Source organism: Vanrija pseudolonga, chromosome 5, assembly GCF_020906515.1.
Source record: "Vanrija pseudolonga chromosome 5, complete sequence".
In the NCBI taxonomy this organism is placed as follows: Eukaryota; Fungi; Basidiomycota; class Tremellomycetes; order Trichosporonales; family Trichosporonaceae; genus Vanrija; species Vanrija pseudolonga.
Genome location: NC_085853.1, coordinates 116,450 through 132,122, shown reverse-complemented (window position 1 = coordinate 132,122; position 15,673 = coordinate 116,450). Strand labels below are relative to the sequence as shown.

The following is a 15,673-nucleotide window of genomic DNA, read 5'->3' as shown; positions in this document are numbered from 1 at the left end:
TTGACTTTCGGACGAGCACCGATTGTGCGGCGGCGAGACGTTGACATTGACAACAACAGCTGACCTTTTGACCCGGCTCTGTTCGACTCGATTCGACCCACTCCTCCGCCCGTCCACTCCGCTACACAGCATGCGCATCCACCTCCCCCTCCACCCGCACCACTTTGCGCCTGCGCCTGCGGGCGCAGCTGGCGGCCCGCTCGCGCGTATCGGCGGCGAGCTGGTCGTTGTCGAGCTGCAGGGCGAGCTCGCTTGGGAGGGCGAGCGGGCGGGAGGTGTCGTCGGTGTGCTGGGGTTCGACCGGCCGGTGAGTGACTGAGGGCCCGGGGGTTGGCCGGGCTCGTGTGGCGTCCAGCTCACACCACACGCACGCAGGACCACCCCACGCTGCATGTCGGCGCGCACCACCTGCTCCACGGCAAGATTGCGACCCTGCCCAAGCCGTACGCCGTCATCCGGCGCGTCGTGGGCACCTCGACGGGCGGCGCAGCGATCGAGGGCGACGCGGCGGACGAAGAGTCGGACGAGGAGCGCGAGGCACGACGGAAGGAGACGCCGAAGAAGGCCAAGCTTGATGGCGAAGAGGACGAGGACGAGCCCCCGCTCTTCGCTGACGCGTTCACGACGCCGTCGAAGGCGCCCATGGCCCTGCCCTCGTCGTCGCCGTTCGTGCCGTCGTCCGCGCCGCGCGACTACTCGTCTGACCTCAGCTCGCCCGTCACGGCGCGCGACGCGTGGGGGTTCCCTATCACGCCTGGCGATGACGACGACGACGAAGACGAGGAGGAGGAGCAGCTGCGCGCTGAGAGGAGACGGAAGCGCAGGAGGGAGAGTAAGGAGCGGACCCGCCACTACGAGGTCGTTGGCGTCGTCCGCAAGAAGGTCGTGTTTGCGTTACGGTGGGTTCGAGGTTGTGGATCGTGCTGATGCTTCAAGGCCTGAGCCGCTGGTCGCGGCGACGCAGTTGCCTGAGTAGGCGCGATGTTGAGCACTTTCTGTCAAGACGTACACAACCAGCGCGCACTCGTCTCACCCCGCACTCCACACCCCCACATACATTGTACAATACATGCAACGCATCTATAGTCTATGGCGCTGGCTGGCTACGCCGGCGGGTAGTGCCCGGACCAGAGGACGAGCGACACCGCACCCCAGATACACACCCACCAGAGCCACACCTTGGCCGTCTTGCCGAGATCACCCTTGTTCCCCAAAGCCGACGCCGCGACGGTCCACCACACGACGGGGTCGGTGGCCGCGAGGCGGAGCGCGATCTGGGTGTGCGACGACACGATGAGCAGCGCCATCATGAGCAGCTGGTGGAGGTATATGCCCGTGTCGAGGTGTGCGATGCGGCTCAGCGACGACGAGGCAATCGATCCGAGGTGCGTGAAGAGGCCCTTGAGCGTGATGTACAGCACTGGCCCCGCCATGGCAAAGTTGGGCAGCTGCGACAGCGTCCAGTACCGGAACGGCCCGACGTTCCAGTACTCGCGCTGCACGAAGCTGTACGCGAATGGCAGGGTCGCAGAGCACCAGGGCCGCGTGGGCGTGGGCACGCAGAACGAGAGGTACGAGTAGGCCTGGAAGGCGAGGAACGGCGCGACGATGATGGCGTAGAGCGCGGCGGCGTACACGAGGCGGGCAAGGGCCTTGGGCACGATCTGGGCGGGCGTCAGCGGATCGGCAGGCAATGTACATGCAATCCGACTCACGCCCCCACCGTCGCGCCGCAGCGCCGCGAACAGGTCCAAGTCGACCACGACGACCTGCCACGCGAGCACAAGGCCAGCGAACACGCCCGTCGCGCGCACGCTCGTCATCCCAGCGAACAGGAGCGCGGCGACGACATACCGCCGGCAAGCAGTCGCATACAGGCCGGAGAAGAAGAACGCGGCGTACACCGACTCGGTGTACGGCGCGCACAGGGTCGCTGGGGCGGGCGGGAGCGCGTACAGCAGCGACGTGGTGAGTGCTGCGCGCCGGCCGAAGAGGGTGCGGGTGAGACTGGGGCTTAGCTACATCCCTCGGAAAGACAGCTCACTGGTACAGCGCGAGGTTGGCCACGACGCGCGCGAGCAGGCTGAGAAGTAGTGCTCCGGCGAGCACGTCGTCGGTGGTGACAGTGGCCACGCCCCGTCCGCGCACGCTCGCGACCGCCGAGCCGAAGAGCCGCAGCAGCCCGTGCCAGCCAGGCTGGAAGGCGAGCTGCTGCTCGTGCACATACCCGCCCGTCGCGACGCCGACGAAGTGGATCGCGTCCCAGCGCAGGCCGGGGCGCTTGCCGCTGCCGGCTCCGACGAGGTGGCTCGAGTCGAACGGCGCCACGACGTGGTCGAGAGCATACAGCGCGACGAGGGAGAGTGCCCAGCTGCCGGCCGTCGACGCGACGACGAGCGCGGTGTCGTATCGCTGCTGTAAATTTTTAAGAGGCGCCGCCCCCGTCGGCTTGACTATCGTCGACCCTCCCTTGTCTGTCCGATGTCGGTGCGATGGCGGCGGCATGGCCGAGTCGAGTCGAGGAGAAACGTGCAGATGTCAAGGGTGTCGATGGCGATTTCTCGGTGTCACGGCCCGGTGCAGTGTCGTCCGCGGGGGGGGGCTAGTGACGCCACGCTCCCCATTCTTTACCCCGCAGTCGCCTTTTTCCCCGCATGACGAATGTCCTGACAACGACGGCGTTGCTATATCTTCCTGTACCCAGCCTCCCACGACATCTCGCTCTTCGCATCGCCCATCCCACAACGACAACAACAACGGGATAGGGCAGGATCGACTCGCGGCGACACCACCTACCAGACACACCTCTCATCAACGACTGACTGACATCAGCGACCACCAGCGACTGCGCGTCCCACCCCTCTCCACCCGGCGACAATGTCGCACCTCGCCTCGGACAGCGAGATCCTCATCCGCCATGACCCGGTGCTGGACGAGAAGAACCCCAACATTGACAGACCGGTGCACCTGCGTGCCTTTAGGAAGAATGTGCGCCGCTGCAAGATTGCGCTCGCGCCGGGCCTGATCGCGGCGTTTCTTGTCGGCTGCGCGCATGCGACGCTGCTGCCTTCGCCGACGACATGGTCGATCCACGCGCCGGCCGACGAGCTCGTCGTGACTGCCCGCTGGGTCGGCGACATTGCCATCCTCGTCCTTACAGTAAGTTTTCGGTGTGGCTCCCCTGACACCCAATCTAGGCCGCGAGCATCATCCTCCTCGGCGTCACGCTTCACCTCCGCCCCTTTCCCGCCCGCCTGCGGCCAGCCGACCTCGGACACCCGGAGAACATGGGCCTGCACCGCTTCGCGTGTGTTGCCATCTTCCTCCAGTGTCTGCTGGGTATCATCGTCCACCTCGCCCCTGGGGTAGTGTATGTCGTGGTCACACACAAGGCCGCCCCGCACGGTGGACCGGCCGACATCGTCACCAGCTACGCCCACCTCCTCGGCCTGTTCTACTCGCTCATCGCGGTCGGGTGCATGCGCCGCGGGCCCAAGCTGCAGACGTATGAGCCGCCCATTGGGTCCGCGTTCGGCGCGCGCAAGACGCGCCTGGACGACGACAACGGCAAGATCAGGCTGCCTGATGACGCCGACCTCGGCACGACGGGCTACGAGCCCCAGGTGGCCGACTATGCGAGCTGCTCCATGTTGACATTCCTGACCCTCGGCTACGTGAGTTGCACTGATGGGCGGCAGTTCTGATACGCCAGACTCTCGCCCTCGCCAAGCGCTCCGTCCAGGTCGAACAGCTGTCCCTCGCCGATATCCCCATGATGGAGGAGTGGGTCCGAAACAGCGGCGACGAGTACCTCCGCAACGTTGGCCCCAGAGGGCACGACTTCACGGCGTACTCGAGCATCGGTCTGATTAAGGCTCTCTGGATCGGCCGCGAGTGGCCCATCATCATCAGTGAGTTGGCAATACGTTTGTGCGCTCGGCTAACTCTCAGCCTTCTTCCTTGAGACCCTCAACACGGTCATCTCGTTCGTCCAAGTTGCCGCTCTCCGCGAGGTCATCGGATGGTTCGGCACTGGCCAGGATACGAGCTACGCCTACGTCATGTGCTGGGGCCTGTTCCTCGGCCAGGCGCTCGAGGTCATGCTCAGCGGCTACCTCTGGGTACGCGAGAACTACATCCTCCACAACCCCGTCCGCATGACCCTCCTCGCCATCATCTACTCCAAGATTCTGCGTGCGACAGACGCCAAGGCCATGGAGGCGCAGCACCTGACCTCGGAGGAGGACCGCAAGGCCAACAAGGGCCGAAGCCAGGTCATGAACCTGCTTACCATTGACACGGGCACCGTTTCGTCCATGGCCTCGTACATCTGGAGTATTTCCAACGGCCTGTTCAGGCGTAAGTGTCACATCACGAGGTGTAGCTGACTTCGACAGTGGCGATCGGCTTGTACCTTCTCTTCTCTATGGTCGGCGTCAGTGCCGTTGTGGGTCTCTCGATCATCCCCTTGATCACCCCTCTGTCTGTCTGGATCGCCAAGAAGATCTATCGTAAGTGTGCGAGGGTGTGGTCCCTCTGACAATGACCAGAATGTGACCGATCGTGGGCACGGGCTCGCGACGCCCGAACTGGCGCGCTCAAGGAGTTCCTGATGGGTATCAAGGTCATCAAGGTTAGCTTCGCGCAGTTGCTAATCGAGCTAACTCGCAGCTCAACGGATTCGAAGAGTACGAGCTGCGGAGAATCGGCGGCCTGCGAGACATCGAGACGTCTTGGCAGCGATGGCGATACACCCTGGGCACGTTGTTCAACATCGTTGCCGACCAGGTCCCTCACTTGGCCGTCCTCATCATGTTCGTGTTCTACACCAAGGTTCTGGGCAATCCCCTGGACCCAGCTACCGCCTTTGTTGCCATGACCGTGTATTTCCGTGTCAAGTGTGAGTTTACTCCTCTACGCGGTCGTTAACTCCGTCAGCCGGCCTCGACGCCTTCACCAGCGCCATCGACATCTTCCTGTCAACCAAGATTGCGCTTGATCGTATCACCAACTACCTCAACCAGCCCGAGGTCATCATCGACGAGCGCAATGTCTCGGACACTCAGATCTCGCTTGACCGTGCTTCGTTCACCTGGCCCCGCGCGCACGACGTCGCTGAAGGCGAGGTTGTCTTCCACATGAACAACCTCAACCTGTCTCTCCCTCAGGGCAAGCTGACGCTCGTTTGCGGACCTCTTGGAGCGGGCAAGACACTCTTCGTGGGTATATAATCTCTGGAACGAGCTCACACCCAACAGCTTCGGGCGCTTCTCGGCGAGGCCAAGGTCACCGGAGGCAGGATCATTTCGCCACGCTCCGCTTCCGACCTTGTCCCAATCGACTCGTCCCTCATCAAGATCCGCTGGAACGAAGACCTCTGGCTCGAGAACTCGGTCGCCTACGCACCCCAGATGAGCTACATTCGCCACGGGACGGTGCGCGACAACATCCTGTTTGGCCAGCCGTTCTGGGAGGAGCGATACAACGAGGTGCTCCGCCAGTGCTCCCTCACCACCGACCTGGACATTCTTGTCGACGGCGACCTGACCGAGGTTGGCGAGGGTGGTGTCAATCTCAGTGGTGGGCAGAAGGCAAGGATCAACCTCGCGCGCTGTGTCTACTCTCGTGCGCGCACCATCTACCTCGACGACATTCTCTCCGCCGTCGACGCGCACACGGCCCAGTTCCTCGTCGAGGAATGCTTCAAGGGCAGTCTTCTCCGCAACCGAACTGTGGTGCTTGTCAGCCACCACGTTGACCTCGTCGTCAAGGCCGCTGGCTTTGTCGTTGCGCTGACTGAGGGCCGCGTCGACCAAGTCGGTCCCCCCAGCGACGTCCGAGTGGCCAGCCTTATCGCCATGGCTTCGCCAGTCCAGAGCAAGGGCCGCGACCTTCCCCAATTAGCACCAGAGCAGGAAGTTCCACCTCCACCTGATGTCACAGAGGTGCTCGACACTTTCCTCGAGCTCAACGAGGCTTCGTCGCCGCTCACCCCGCATTTCGACCTCCCAACACATCTGGACGAGGACCTCGAGGACGAAGAGGTGGCTCTGCGGAACGACCCGCGCGTTCTTTACCAGGACGAGCACCAGGAGTCTGGCCATGTCCGCACCAGCCAGTACTGGATGGTGTTCAAGGCGACCGGCGGTGTCTTCTATTGGATCGTCTTCGTCTTGCTGTACGTCGGCTCCCGTGCTGGCTGGGTGTTTGTGAACAAGGTGCTCGAGTGGTGGTCTGGCGACCCCAACCCGGCTCACCTGGACCACTACGTCCTACTCTACGTCTCGGTCAACCTCCTGTCCATCTACTTTGGTGGCGTGCGCTGGGTTTGGCTGTACGGTATCGGCAACGTGGGTTTCTACTCGGCGGGTACTAAGAAGATTCATCGCCGTCTTCTGGCTTCGATCGGAAACGCGCCACTCTCGTTCTTCGAGACCACGCCCGCGGGTCGCATCTTGAACGTCTTTGGCCAGGACACGCAGCGACTGGACTCTCACACGGCTGATGACGTTGGACGTGAGTTGGCGTTAGCGACTCCGCGACTAACTCTGTCCAGGTACCGCGGATGCTATAATCCGTGTGGCCTTCTCCATGGCTGTTGTGGCTCTCGAGGCTCCGGTGGGTGTAGCCCTTGTTGGTATTACCCGCTAACCCGCCAGATTATGATGCTGTTCTTCGTCTTGTTCGGCATCCCGGTGCTCTTTGTCTCGAACGGGTGAGTTGACCTCTTCATTCGCCTCAGCTCACAATTCCAGGCTGGGCAAGCTTCGAACCAATCTCCGCCGCTTATCCATCATGTCATACTCGCCGCTCATCAGTCTGTTCAACGACTCGATCGACGGTGTGGTCATGCTGCGCGCGTAAGTGCTCGGCGAATGTCTGCGGCGATTGCTAATGGACAGATTCGGCATGCCGAACGTGATGGCCCAGTCGATGAAGACAATTCTGAACCGCGCACGGTCTGCCGAGACCTGGAACTGGATCACGTACAACTTCATCCGAGCGGTTGTCCTCACCCTGTCGAGCGTCTTCCTGACTGCGACTGGTTTCGTCCTCGTTGGACGCGACATCTCCGCCGCCAAGGCTGGTTTCATCCTCAACTTTGCCGCCCAGATGTCCGGCGACTGCTTTGACTTGCTGGAGAAGTTCATTCAGCTCGAGCAGACGTTTGTGAGCGCCGAGCGCATCAACCACTACATCGAGGACACGCCACAGGAGAGTGACGACGGCATTGTTCCGGAGCCATCATGGCCTGCCAAGGGTGCTATCACCATCCGCAACCTCAGTTTCCGGTACGCGCCAGACCTCCCAGACGTACTCCACGATATCTCGCTCGACATCCTCCCCGGTCAGCGAGTCGGCTTGGTCGGCGCGACAGGATCAGGCAAGTCTACGCTCGCGCTAAGCCTGTTCCGAGCTGTCGACCCCCGCAAGGGTTACATTGCAATCGACGGGCTCGACATTGCGGACGTCGATCTGAGAGCATTGCGCACTAGGATCAACATGGTTGCTCAGGACGGCAGCCTACCCTCTGGCACGTTGCGCAACGCCCTAGACATATCGGGCGAGCGCGACGACTACCAGATCTATGACGCTCTGAGGCGTGTCCACCTTCTTCCCGAGACCATCACCGAGGAGGAGGCCAAGACGAACCCGTTCGCCAATCTTGACACCTGGGTCGCAGTTGGTGAGCTGAGTCTTTATCAGGGAAGCTGACAATCCAGAGGGCTCCAACTTCAGTCACGGTCAGCGCCAGCTTCTCTGTCTCGCTCGTGCCCTGCTCAAGCACTCGAGAATCCTTGTCATGGACGAGGCTACCTCGTCTGTGGACTTTGAGTGGGTCCAGCTAACGATTTACGGGCGGTAGCTGACCAGGCAGGACCGACGCCAAGATCACCGCGACCATCAAGGAGGCGTTCGCCGACACGACCATGCTCGTGATCGCGCACCGCCTCGCCACGATTGTAGCCTACGACCGCGTGCTCGTCCTCGGACGCGGCAGGGTGCTCGAGTACGACCGCCCCCTAACACTCATGAAGGACCCGAACACGGCGTTCTACGCCCTGTGCAAGGCGCAGGGCGACGAGGAGTACCGCCGTCTCCTCAAGCTCGCCAAGGCCTCGGCCGCTTAATAGAAACAAACATTCATCCATTATTCGTTGCATGCATGAGGACATTGACCCAGCAGGCCACCCAAGTGGTGTGGTGGAGGTTGTCCACAAAAGTGGGGCCCCGTTGTACCCCCCCGATGCTTTACTCATACATCGCTGCCATTACTTGCTTTGCTATTTCCACGACCTTACCATGACCCCAGACCCCAAATACACAAAGCCACTTGGCTCAATTATACGATCATACGCTCATCACATGTACCTCGGCGCCTGCGGGTACGCGTACCCGTATCCCATCGGGAGGGCACTCCCATACGCGCCGGGCGCAACTGGAGCCTGGGCATAGCCCATAGCCCCGGCGTAAGGCGCCTGCTGGTAGTACTGGTACTGCGGGTACATTTGCTGCTGGTACTGGTATGGGTATGGCGCCGGGTACCCGTACTGGTTTTGGTACTGTTGCGGTGGTATCGAATCGATCGATAGAGCGAGCGAGACCGCGTCAGCTCGAGGAATCATCTCCCAGGTCGTCAAACACAAAGGGCTCATCCTCATCCGTCTCCTCGAAGAGCGGGAGAGAAATGTGTGACAGGGTTGAAGGGGACGCCGAGGGCGTATATGTTGGGGAGAGGGTGCTGTGGGAGGACGTGGAGGCGGGGCTCACCGGAATTGCAGAGGCCGGATCCACATACGGCACGCCGACGGGCTGGACGAGCGGCGGGGCGAGAGGGAGGAGTGGCTGAGGGACGTACTGCGGCACGCCGATGGGCTGTGGATACGCTCCAGAGACGGGCTGCATGGGCTGGGCCATGTACGGTTGCTGCTGCTGCTGAGCACCGGGGTAGTGCCAGTCGCGGCCGTACGTGTTGCGCTGTCGCTCGTTGTCAGCGTCGTCGTCCTCTTCACGGAAGCTTCCGTGACGAGGCGGGTGGGCACGGCGGATGCTCTGGGGGTTGTAGCGCTGGGCATAGAAGGAGCCGTCAGCCTTGGCTGTGCTCGCAAGGGCGCCTAGCGCTGGGAGACACGGGCAAACGCACACTTACCCGATTAAAGATGTGCATGGCTGTGGCGATCGCGATCTCCTTGGCGTCGTCAAAGGTGGCATGTGAGCCCCGTGGCTGGACCCGGTCCCATACATTGCACACTGAGGGTCAGGGATTGGGGGAATCAGATGTGCTCACGCTCTCCGACAGTAACGCCCTGCAGCCGGCGGCGCTGCTCGTTGATGTCGAGAGCCTGGTAGAACTTTGAGTGATCGCGCTCCCACATCCTGCGCGTGGTCAGCAGGAGGTAAGTGACGATCAGAGGTGATCTCACAAATACGCCTCATAGGCGACGGCTCCGCCAATGATCTTGTAGTTCTGGTCGGGACCTGTCCCATCGTAATACACCTTGCGATGGGCCTCGAGCGCCTTCTCCTGGGAGAGGTGGCGGTGAGTAAACTTGCTGACCGTCCTCAGCTGGTTTTGGCGTCCCTTGTCAGCGGTCATTGGAGAGGCTTTGGCCGGGGGGGGGGGGGGGGGAGAGTGGCGGTCAAATGGAGGGGAACAACATACCAGCTCGTCGAAGATGCTCCGCTCTAACGGGATGGAGGAACCCTGGTACTGTGCATTGGCCTGAGTAGTTGTCAGTGCCGTGTTGCAGTCTCCGGCTATCGCCGCGACCCACCAACGCCCATGCGTCCATCGAAGGATCGACAGAGTAGCTGAGCGCAGGAAGCTTGTAGTCGTACCCCAGTGCAGTCGGCAACCACGGCGCCTGGTACTGAAAGTACGCAGGGACGTAGGGCTGGGCATTGTAGAGACCTTGCTGGGCACCGGGGTAGAGCCCAGGTTGCACACCTACCCCGGGCTGGTAGACGGGCTGGGCACCGACCGCACCGGGTTGGACGAAGCGCGGATCATAGCCGGGCTGGGGGTACGGTTGCATGACGAGAGGGTTCGTGACGGCGGGAAGAAGCACGAAGGGGACAGGAGCCGCCAGGCTGTGGAGTCAGTGAATATAGGTGACAGCGGTGCAGGAAGGACCAGAGCAAGCAAGCGTACCCAGGGATGTTGAGCTGATAGACGAACAATGCTGCAGCGTAGCAAATGGGTAGAATGTATTAGGTAGTGCGGTAGTGGGCACTTTTGTATCACTCGAGTGATGGGGCAGAAGGTCGCTATATAAGAAGCAGAGTGATACAACGTTTGTGGCCGAGGTGGGATGGGTGGGTGAGTGTGGAAAAGAATGTAGATGGGACAAAGGGATGTGGGTGTGTTTACGGAGTTATGGCCGAACGAGAAATGGGAGAACCGTGCGCCGACGATGATGACAGAAAGGAAGAGAGGCAAGAGTGGAGCATTGTCCGTGGGGGGAGTGGCGGGCGGCGGGTATGCGAGAGAGGGAAAAAGGTGGCGAGAATCACGCGCTGGGGCCTTCAAGACGAGCGGTCGGTGCTTCGGTGCACAGTAGCGAGCAGCGCATGGCGCGCATGGGCAATCACATGTGCGCTTGTTCAAGCCACTATCACCGCATCGCCCCCACGTTTCGGCATCACTGTTTACAGCACAATGGGCCGCGCGTGTAGCCACGGGCCACGACGCTCAGCCACAGTGCTGTCGCTGCTGGCAGTGTAGTCTTGCGACGCCGGTCGTATTGTTACCGGAAGCGACGACGATCTGTGGGGATGAGGGAGGGTCGTCGTCTGCACCACCCCCATCGAGGGCAGTGGTGGTGGCGTTTCTCGTCCAAACACCTTTGGCGCTTCACGACGTGCAGATAGCGCACGGGTGACTGTGGCACCCGCTATGCTCGTCGTACTATAGTGGCTCTTGTAGCTCTTGTAGCTCATTTCGCTGTCTCGCCTATCGTGACGCGCAAACGGCAGGTTGGGCGCTGCCAGACCACGGTCGAAGAACGAATCTGGTCGAGACGAGCGCTCTGCGTTGTCGTCATGGTCGCCGACACTTCCATCGGGCAGCTGCGCCCATCCTCCAGAAGACGCGGGGCGGCCGCCAGAGGCTGGGAAGGGTACATGGCTTGTCGCTGCCGGCTTGCGGACTGTTGGCATGTGGATCGAGCCACGGAAGTGTGACGCCACGGCAGGAACAGGCGGCGGCAGGGCAGGCTCAAAGGTATTACCCGGAAAAGTGAGAGAGTAGCGGCTCTGGTTCTGGCCCACGCGCTTCATCGAGGCACGGGAGGCTGATGATCGCTTGCTGTTGCGAGTCGGCGTGTCAGGGATGGAGAAGGAGACGGAGATGGGTCGGGAGTTTGGGCTATCGGAAAGGGACTTTCTCGAGTTTCTCGCCGGCGACTTGGACGGCGGAGGCGAGAGCTCAACGGCGTAGGGCGCCTCTTCCGGCTGCTCTGCCGTGATGATGATTGAGGTTTCTGGGTTCTCGGCCGACGCCTTGGCGATGGAGATGGTGAGACTGCTCCTTTTGCTGTTTCGCTTCGAGCTGGTGCTCGACGTGCTGCGTCGGTGGGTAAACCCGGTGGTGGCGCCAGGCACCGAGTTCGAAGGAATGGGCCGAGGCTCGTGGTCCTCAATGGACGGCTGGATGGCCGTAGCAGCGAAAGAGCTCATCGACTCTCCAGATGTTGAGAAATGCCGGAGATTTGATGCTTCGCGCGCGCGTGGGAGCGAGCCTATTGAGCCTCGGTCTCGCAGTGGGGACGCAGGCACGCCCTTCTCCAGCGCCGGGAGGGAGAAGCGGTCCTTGTTGGGTTTTGCCACCATGGTCGAGGTGGTCGAGAAGGAGCTCCACGAGCCGTGGGGGTCCATCCGAATCGGAGGTGGTGGGAATGGACGCTCCCAGTGTCCACTTTCCGCGGCCTTGGTGGGGGTAGTCGGCGTTGACGGCTCCTTGCCCCACGCGCGTGTCGGGGTGGAGGGCTCCTTGCGCAGAATGGGAGGAGTCGGCGGCATCGGCTCCTTGCGCCTCGGCATGACAATGTTATCGGGGAGCCGACCGTCGACCCTCCACTTGGACGGAGAGATGGCAGGCGGGAGATGTCGGTGGCCTCCGTTCCTGCCCTTTTCGAGGTCGGTCGACTTGCGTGATGATTTCCGCCAGGGAGTGAGGTAGCGAGGGTTGACCCAAAGAAAGTAGAGACATATGATTGTGATTAACGAGAGCGACGTGATAAGGAATGCGGCGAGGACTGGACGCGGTGAGCTACGGGTGTACCGGAGGAGGACCCACCTGAATGACTATCCAGCCAATCGTCCGGAGGAGGACTTGAACCGTTGGTAGCCATTTAGCAGAACATCAGGATGGCCCTTGACCCGACCCGGTGAGGAGAATAATAAGCGTAAGGTGAGGTGAGATTGTGATAGAAGGAGGAGAGGGAAGACGTGAGAGACGCGGCACGAGGCCTTGAAGACGACAACGAGGACCTGCACTTGTAAGAAGGTCATTGCGCGAATTCCTTCCTTTGACGGCCCGTGGGGCGTGGTGGGCGGCGTGGTGGGCGATGGTCAGTGCAGAGGCGTACATATATATGGACCAAGTGTGAGTATTGCTGGGTGGGGGGCGGGGGGCCTATCCCTTTCGGCGCCGGAAGTGATCTTGACGAGGCTGCCGCTCAGGACGGGCGAGCGAGGCGGAGGCGATGAAGATCGGAGTGGGGGGTGGGGGGGAAGGCAGCAAGTGTGGGGTGCGCACCACGGCCGTGAGGGGCTTGTGGCTGATGTGTGCATGTGCAAGTGGGGGGGCGTTGTGGTGCTTCCTGCGTCGTGCATGCATTGCACTGTAATAAGTAGTCGTAGGTACGTAGGTGTAAACGGGGAGTGGGCAGAGAGGTAAGTTGTTGTTGCCGCGACGATCGTCACCAAGGCCAGAGTGTGCATGCTGCTGCTGCCAGGCACCGGCCACCCACCCCCACTGCCGCTTGTCGCCGCACGCCGCCCCGCTCACAAGGTGCGGCATCCGCACTTTTGCCTCCGCTCCGTCCCTCCGTCTCTGCCGCCTTCCCCAATCTCGCATCGACACCGAGGGCAGGGGGGAGGGAAGGCAACTGCCGCACGCAGGCAGGCAGGCTGCTGCAACAATAATTGACATCGGCGACTCTGACATCTCGTTGACATCAAGGCATCAGCAACAATCAACCATCATGCGGGCAGCATACTCCATCGCCCGAGTCTCGAGGGCTGCTCTGACCCGTCCTCGCTTTGGTGAGTGCAGCGCTGCATCCATCTTACGTCGGCTCCAGCTCACACACACCCAGCGTCGGCGCGCTTCGCGAGCACCCTCTTCAAGATGCCGGCCATGTCGCCGACCATGACCGAGGGCGGCATCGCCGACTGGAAGAAGGCCGAGGGCGAGGCCTTTGCTGCCGGCGACGTGCTGCTCGAGATTGTACGTGGGCCGGGGGGCTAGCCGCCAGAGACTAACGGCCTGCAGGAGACGGACAAGGCGACCATCGACGTCGAGGCCCAGGACGAGGGTGTCCTCGGCAAGATCCTCTCGCCGGCCGGCACCAAGAACATCCCCGTGGGCCAGGTGATCGCCATCCTCGCCGAGGAGGGCGACGACCTCTCCAAGATCGAGGTGCCCTCCGACCTGTCGGCCCACGCGCCCGAGATTCCCAAGGAGGATGCCGCGCCGGCGGCGGCCGCGCCCAAGGCTGCCGAGCCTGCGCCTGCTGCTCCTGCTTCGACCGAGGCCGCCAAGCCTATCCACAAGGAGCTCCACAGCGCGCTCCCCCTGTTCCCCTCTGTTGCCAGATTGTGGGTTGCATAACCACCTGCAAGTCAACCTAACGCCCCAGACTGGCCGAGTCCAACTTGACACCCGAGCAGATCGACGCCATCAAGGGCAGCGGTCTCCACGGCCGTATCACTAAGGGCGACGTCCTCGCCGCCGAGGGCGTCGTCAAGAGCCCCTTCGGCTCGGCTCAGAAGCTCCTCACTGACACTGTCGGCCCCAGCGGCTTGAAGGCGAGCGAGGTGGGTTGCGCTGTACTCCTCCGCGCACGACAGCTGACACCGTCCAGCCCAAGCGTGTCTTTGGCGCTGGTTCTGGTGCCGCTGCCGCCGCTCCGGCCAAGGCTGAGCCTCCTCTCGACGGCCCGGCCCTCCGCCGCCTCATCGTCCAGGGCCTTAACAAGGCCACTGCTCACGTCGCTCCGGCTGCTGGTACGTGGTGATACGGCTGCGAAGTCTTCGTCGTTGAGCCTGCTAACCCACGACACAGCCCCCACCAGCGCGCGCGTCACCGACGCCGACTACGACGACATCTTTGCCGACTACGGCTCCTTGCTCCCCACTCCCGCGGCACCAGCACCTGCCGCTGCCAACGCCGCCGCCGCTCCTGCTCCTGCCAAGCACGAGTACGACGGGCTTTTCTAGACACTCATGATATCATAGGCGAGAGAGAGACGGAGACGGTTAAAACTTGCAGCTGGCGTCAGTATAGGACGCTGCTGTTAAGCCGGACACATTGCTATGCACATTTGGCCCTGCGCGGCGGCGTTAGCCATGCGTAAATGCGATCCATGCTACTGTGTCTACGGCTGCTGAGTCTCTGTGTCTACGGCGCTGCGTCGCCCGTCTACTTCTTCGCCACCTGGAAAATGCTGAGGAGCGCAAAGCAGCCGTACAGCAGGCCGACGGGGTAGGCGACAAGCAGACGCTGGTGGTCCATCCGGAGGACGGCGACGAAGATCGAGCTGGCCGAGTAGGTGCACCACACGACGGAGATGATCGACAGGGCGTAGACGATAATGTGGTCGCTGCGCACCGCGATGCCGAGCCCGCCGAGCCCGACCATGGGCAGGAGGCAGTAGCCGAGCACCGAGGCGGTGCGATATGCGTCGACGCCGGTTTCCGACATGAGGTTGAGCAGCGTGTAGATTGCGATCGTGCCCAGCAGGCCCACGCCGTAGATGTACGAGAACTGTGGCCGTCCGGACTGACGCGTTAGCGGAGAGCCTTACGCCGCGGCTCACCAGCAGCAGCATGAAGGCAAAGGCGAAGCAGAAGACGAACGGCCCTGCGAGGTCGGCGTCGTCCATAATGTTGGCGTCGACCTTGCGCAGGGGGTTGAGGACGGTGAGCGACTTTTGGAGGATATGGGAGGGGTTGATGCCGAGTTCTGGGACGTTAGCAAGGCGGCGCTTCCTTCTGTCGATCCAGCAGCGACGTGCGCTTGCTCGCTCGCTGGCTTCGCCAGCTCGCAGCGACCGCGCCACTCACCCTCCATCAATCCCGGCTCGCCCTCGAGCCCGCCGCTGCCAAACGCCTCCCACCACTTGCCCTCGCCCGCAAGCATGCCGCCTATCCGCCCCGAGCCCGACATCTGGCCCGTCGCGTACCCCCCGCCGCCGAGGTTGCCTTCGACGCCTGACCGGCCCTGGCTGCCGTGGCCGTAGTAGCTCGAGCTGGAGGAAGCCGACGGCCCGCCCTGGAAGAAGGCGAGGGGCTCGGTCTGCGCGCCGTACGGCGAGCTCTGGTACGCGTTTTGGTTGAACATAGCGGAGGGTGGGGGGAGTGTGCCCCGGAGTTGTCGTGCTGTCGATGCAATGTATGAGTTGTCGCTGTCACTTGAATGCATCCCACCGGTGACGTGTTGATTCCA

The 15,673-nt window shown here is 62.2% G+C and overlaps 7 protein-coding genes across 7 annotated transcripts; 3 read left to right on the top strand and 4 right to left on the bottom strand.

Annotated features, from left to right (window-relative positions):
• Positions 1 to 130: 130 nt before the first annotated feature.
• Positions 131 to 976, top strand: LOC62_05G006736 (uncharacterized protein; the record flags this gene model as incomplete). Its single annotated transcript, XM_062773255.1, has 3 exons — positions 131 to 307; positions 376 to 899; positions 937 to 976. The coding sequence occupies 3 exons, from the start codon at positions 131 to 133 to the stop codon at positions 974 to 976; spliced, it is 741 nt and encodes a 246-aa protein (XP_062629239.1).
• A 127-nt stretch (positions 977 to 1,103) lies between these two features.
• On the bottom strand, positions 1,104 to 2,505 carry GPI18 (GPI mannosyltransferase 2; the record flags this gene model as incomplete). The annotated part of the gene is made up of 3 exons (XM_062773254.1): positions 1,104 to 1,664; positions 1,716 to 2,007; positions 2,045 to 2,505. The coding sequence occupies 3 exons, from the start codon at positions 2,503 to 2,505 to the stop codon at positions 1,104 to 1,106; spliced, it is 1,314 nt and encodes a 437-aa protein (XP_062629238.1).
• A 235-nt stretch (positions 2,506 to 2,740) lies between these two features.
• YBT1_3 (ATP-dependent bile acid permease) lies at positions 2,741 to 8,187 on the top strand. The gene is made up of 15 exons (XM_062773253.1): positions 2,741 to 3,159; positions 3,198 to 3,674; positions 3,713 to 3,911; positions 3,952 to 4,359; positions 4,398 to 4,511; positions 4,551 to 4,633; positions 4,672 to 4,900; positions 4,939 to 5,219; positions 5,259 to 6,516; positions 6,557 to 6,618; positions 6,660 to 6,715; positions 6,756 to 6,860; positions 6,903 to 7,687; positions 7,725 to 7,836; positions 7,880 to 8,187. Exons 1-15 carry the CDS (start codon positions 2,878 to 2,880, stop codon positions 8,130 to 8,132), a joined length of 4,704 nt encoding a protein of 1,567 aa, XP_062629237.1. The 5' UTR covers positions 2,741 to 2,877; the 3' UTR covers positions 8,133 to 8,187.
• A 176-nt stretch (positions 8,188 to 8,363) lies between these two features.
• LOC62_05G006733 (uncharacterized protein) lies at positions 8,364 to 10,405 on the bottom strand (the record flags this gene model as incomplete). Its single annotated transcript, XM_062773252.1, has 8 exons — positions 10,154 to 10,405; positions 9,777 to 10,092; positions 9,665 to 9,724; positions 9,426 to 9,568; positions 9,290 to 9,378; positions 9,152 to 9,252; positions 8,647 to 9,069; positions 8,364 to 8,564 (listed from the first exon to the last, which is right to left on the bottom strand). The coding sequence occupies exons 2-8, from the start codon at positions 10,035 to 10,037 to the stop codon at positions 8,364 to 8,366; spliced, it is 1,278 nt and encodes a 425-aa protein (XP_062629236.1). The 5' UTR covers positions 10,038 to 10,092; positions 10,154 to 10,405.
• A 245-nt stretch (positions 10,406 to 10,650) lies between these two features.
• LOC62_05G006732 (uncharacterized protein) lies at positions 10,651 to 12,508 on the bottom strand (the record flags this gene model as incomplete). Its single annotated transcript, XM_062773251.1, has 3 exons — positions 12,299 to 12,508; positions 10,911 to 12,257; positions 10,651 to 10,727 (listed from the first exon to the last, which is right to left on the bottom strand). The coding sequence occupies exons 1-3, from the start codon at positions 12,351 to 12,353 to the stop codon at positions 10,651 to 10,653; spliced, it is 1,479 nt and encodes a 492-aa protein (XP_062629235.1). The 5' UTR covers positions 12,354 to 12,508.
• A 656-nt stretch (positions 12,509 to 13,164) lies between these two features.
• On the top strand, positions 13,165 to 14,596 carry PDX1_1 (Pyruvate dehydrogenase complex protein X component, mitochondrial). Its single transcript, XM_062773250.1, has 6 exons — positions 13,165 to 13,269; positions 13,323 to 13,457; positions 13,482 to 13,824; positions 13,866 to 14,043; positions 14,091 to 14,232; positions 14,291 to 14,596. Exons 1-6 carry the CDS (start codon positions 13,209 to 13,211, stop codon positions 14,443 to 14,445), a joined length of 1,014 nt encoding a protein of 337 aa, XP_062629234.1. The 5' UTR covers positions 13,165 to 13,208; the 3' UTR covers positions 14,446 to 14,596.
• Positions 14,569 to 15,611, bottom strand: yipf5. The gene is made up of 3 exons (XM_062773249.1): positions 15,292 to 15,611; positions 15,045 to 15,190; positions 14,569 to 15,007 (listed from the first exon to the last, which is right to left on the bottom strand). The coding sequence occupies exons 1-3, from the start codon at positions 15,566 to 15,568 to the stop codon at positions 14,648 to 14,650; spliced, it is 783 nt and encodes a 260-aa protein (XP_062629233.1). The 5' UTR covers positions 15,569 to 15,611; the 3' UTR covers positions 14,569 to 14,647.
• Between the last annotated feature and the right edge of the window lie 62 nt (positions 15,612 to 15,673).

Bases quoted from the DNA above. Each gene is read 5' to 3' on its own strand.
- YBT1_3 (XM_062773253.1), top strand. From the start codon at position 2,878: ATGTCGCACCTCGCCTCGGACAGCGAGATCCTCATCCGCCATGACCCG. The intron at 3,160-3,197 runs GTAAGTTTTCGG...CACCCAATCTAG, and splicing joins TTGCCATCCTCGTCCTTACA to GCCGCGAGCATCATCCTCCT. The intron at 4,512-4,550 runs GTAAGTGTGCGA...GACAATGACCAG, and splicing joins GATCGCCAAGAAGATCTATC to AATGTGACCGATCGTGGGCA.
- PDX1_1 (XM_062773250.1), top strand. From the start codon at position 13,209: ATGCGGGCAGCATACTCCATCGCCCGAGTCTCGAGGGCTGCTCTGACC. The intron at 13,825-13,865 runs GTGGGTTGCATA...CTAACGCCCCAG, and splicing joins TTCCCCTCTGTTGCCAGATT to ACTGGCCGAGTCCAACTTGA. The intron at 14,044-14,090 runs GTGGGTTGCGCT...GACACCGTCCAG, and splicing joins GCGGCTTGAAGGCGAGCGAG to CCCAAGCGTGTCTTTGGCGC.
- yipf5 (XM_062773249.1), bottom strand. From the start codon at position 15,568: ATGTTCAACCAAAACGCGTACCAGAGCTCGCCGTACGGCGCGCAGACC. The intron at 15,191-15,291 runs GTGAGTGGCGCG...CTAACGTCCCAG, and splicing joins CGAGCCGGGATTGATGGAGG to AACTCGGCATCAACCCCTCC. The intron at 15,008-15,044 runs GTGAGCCGCGGC...CTAACGCGTCAG, and splicing joins TTGCCTTCATGCTGCTGCTG to TCCGGACGGCCACAGTTCTC.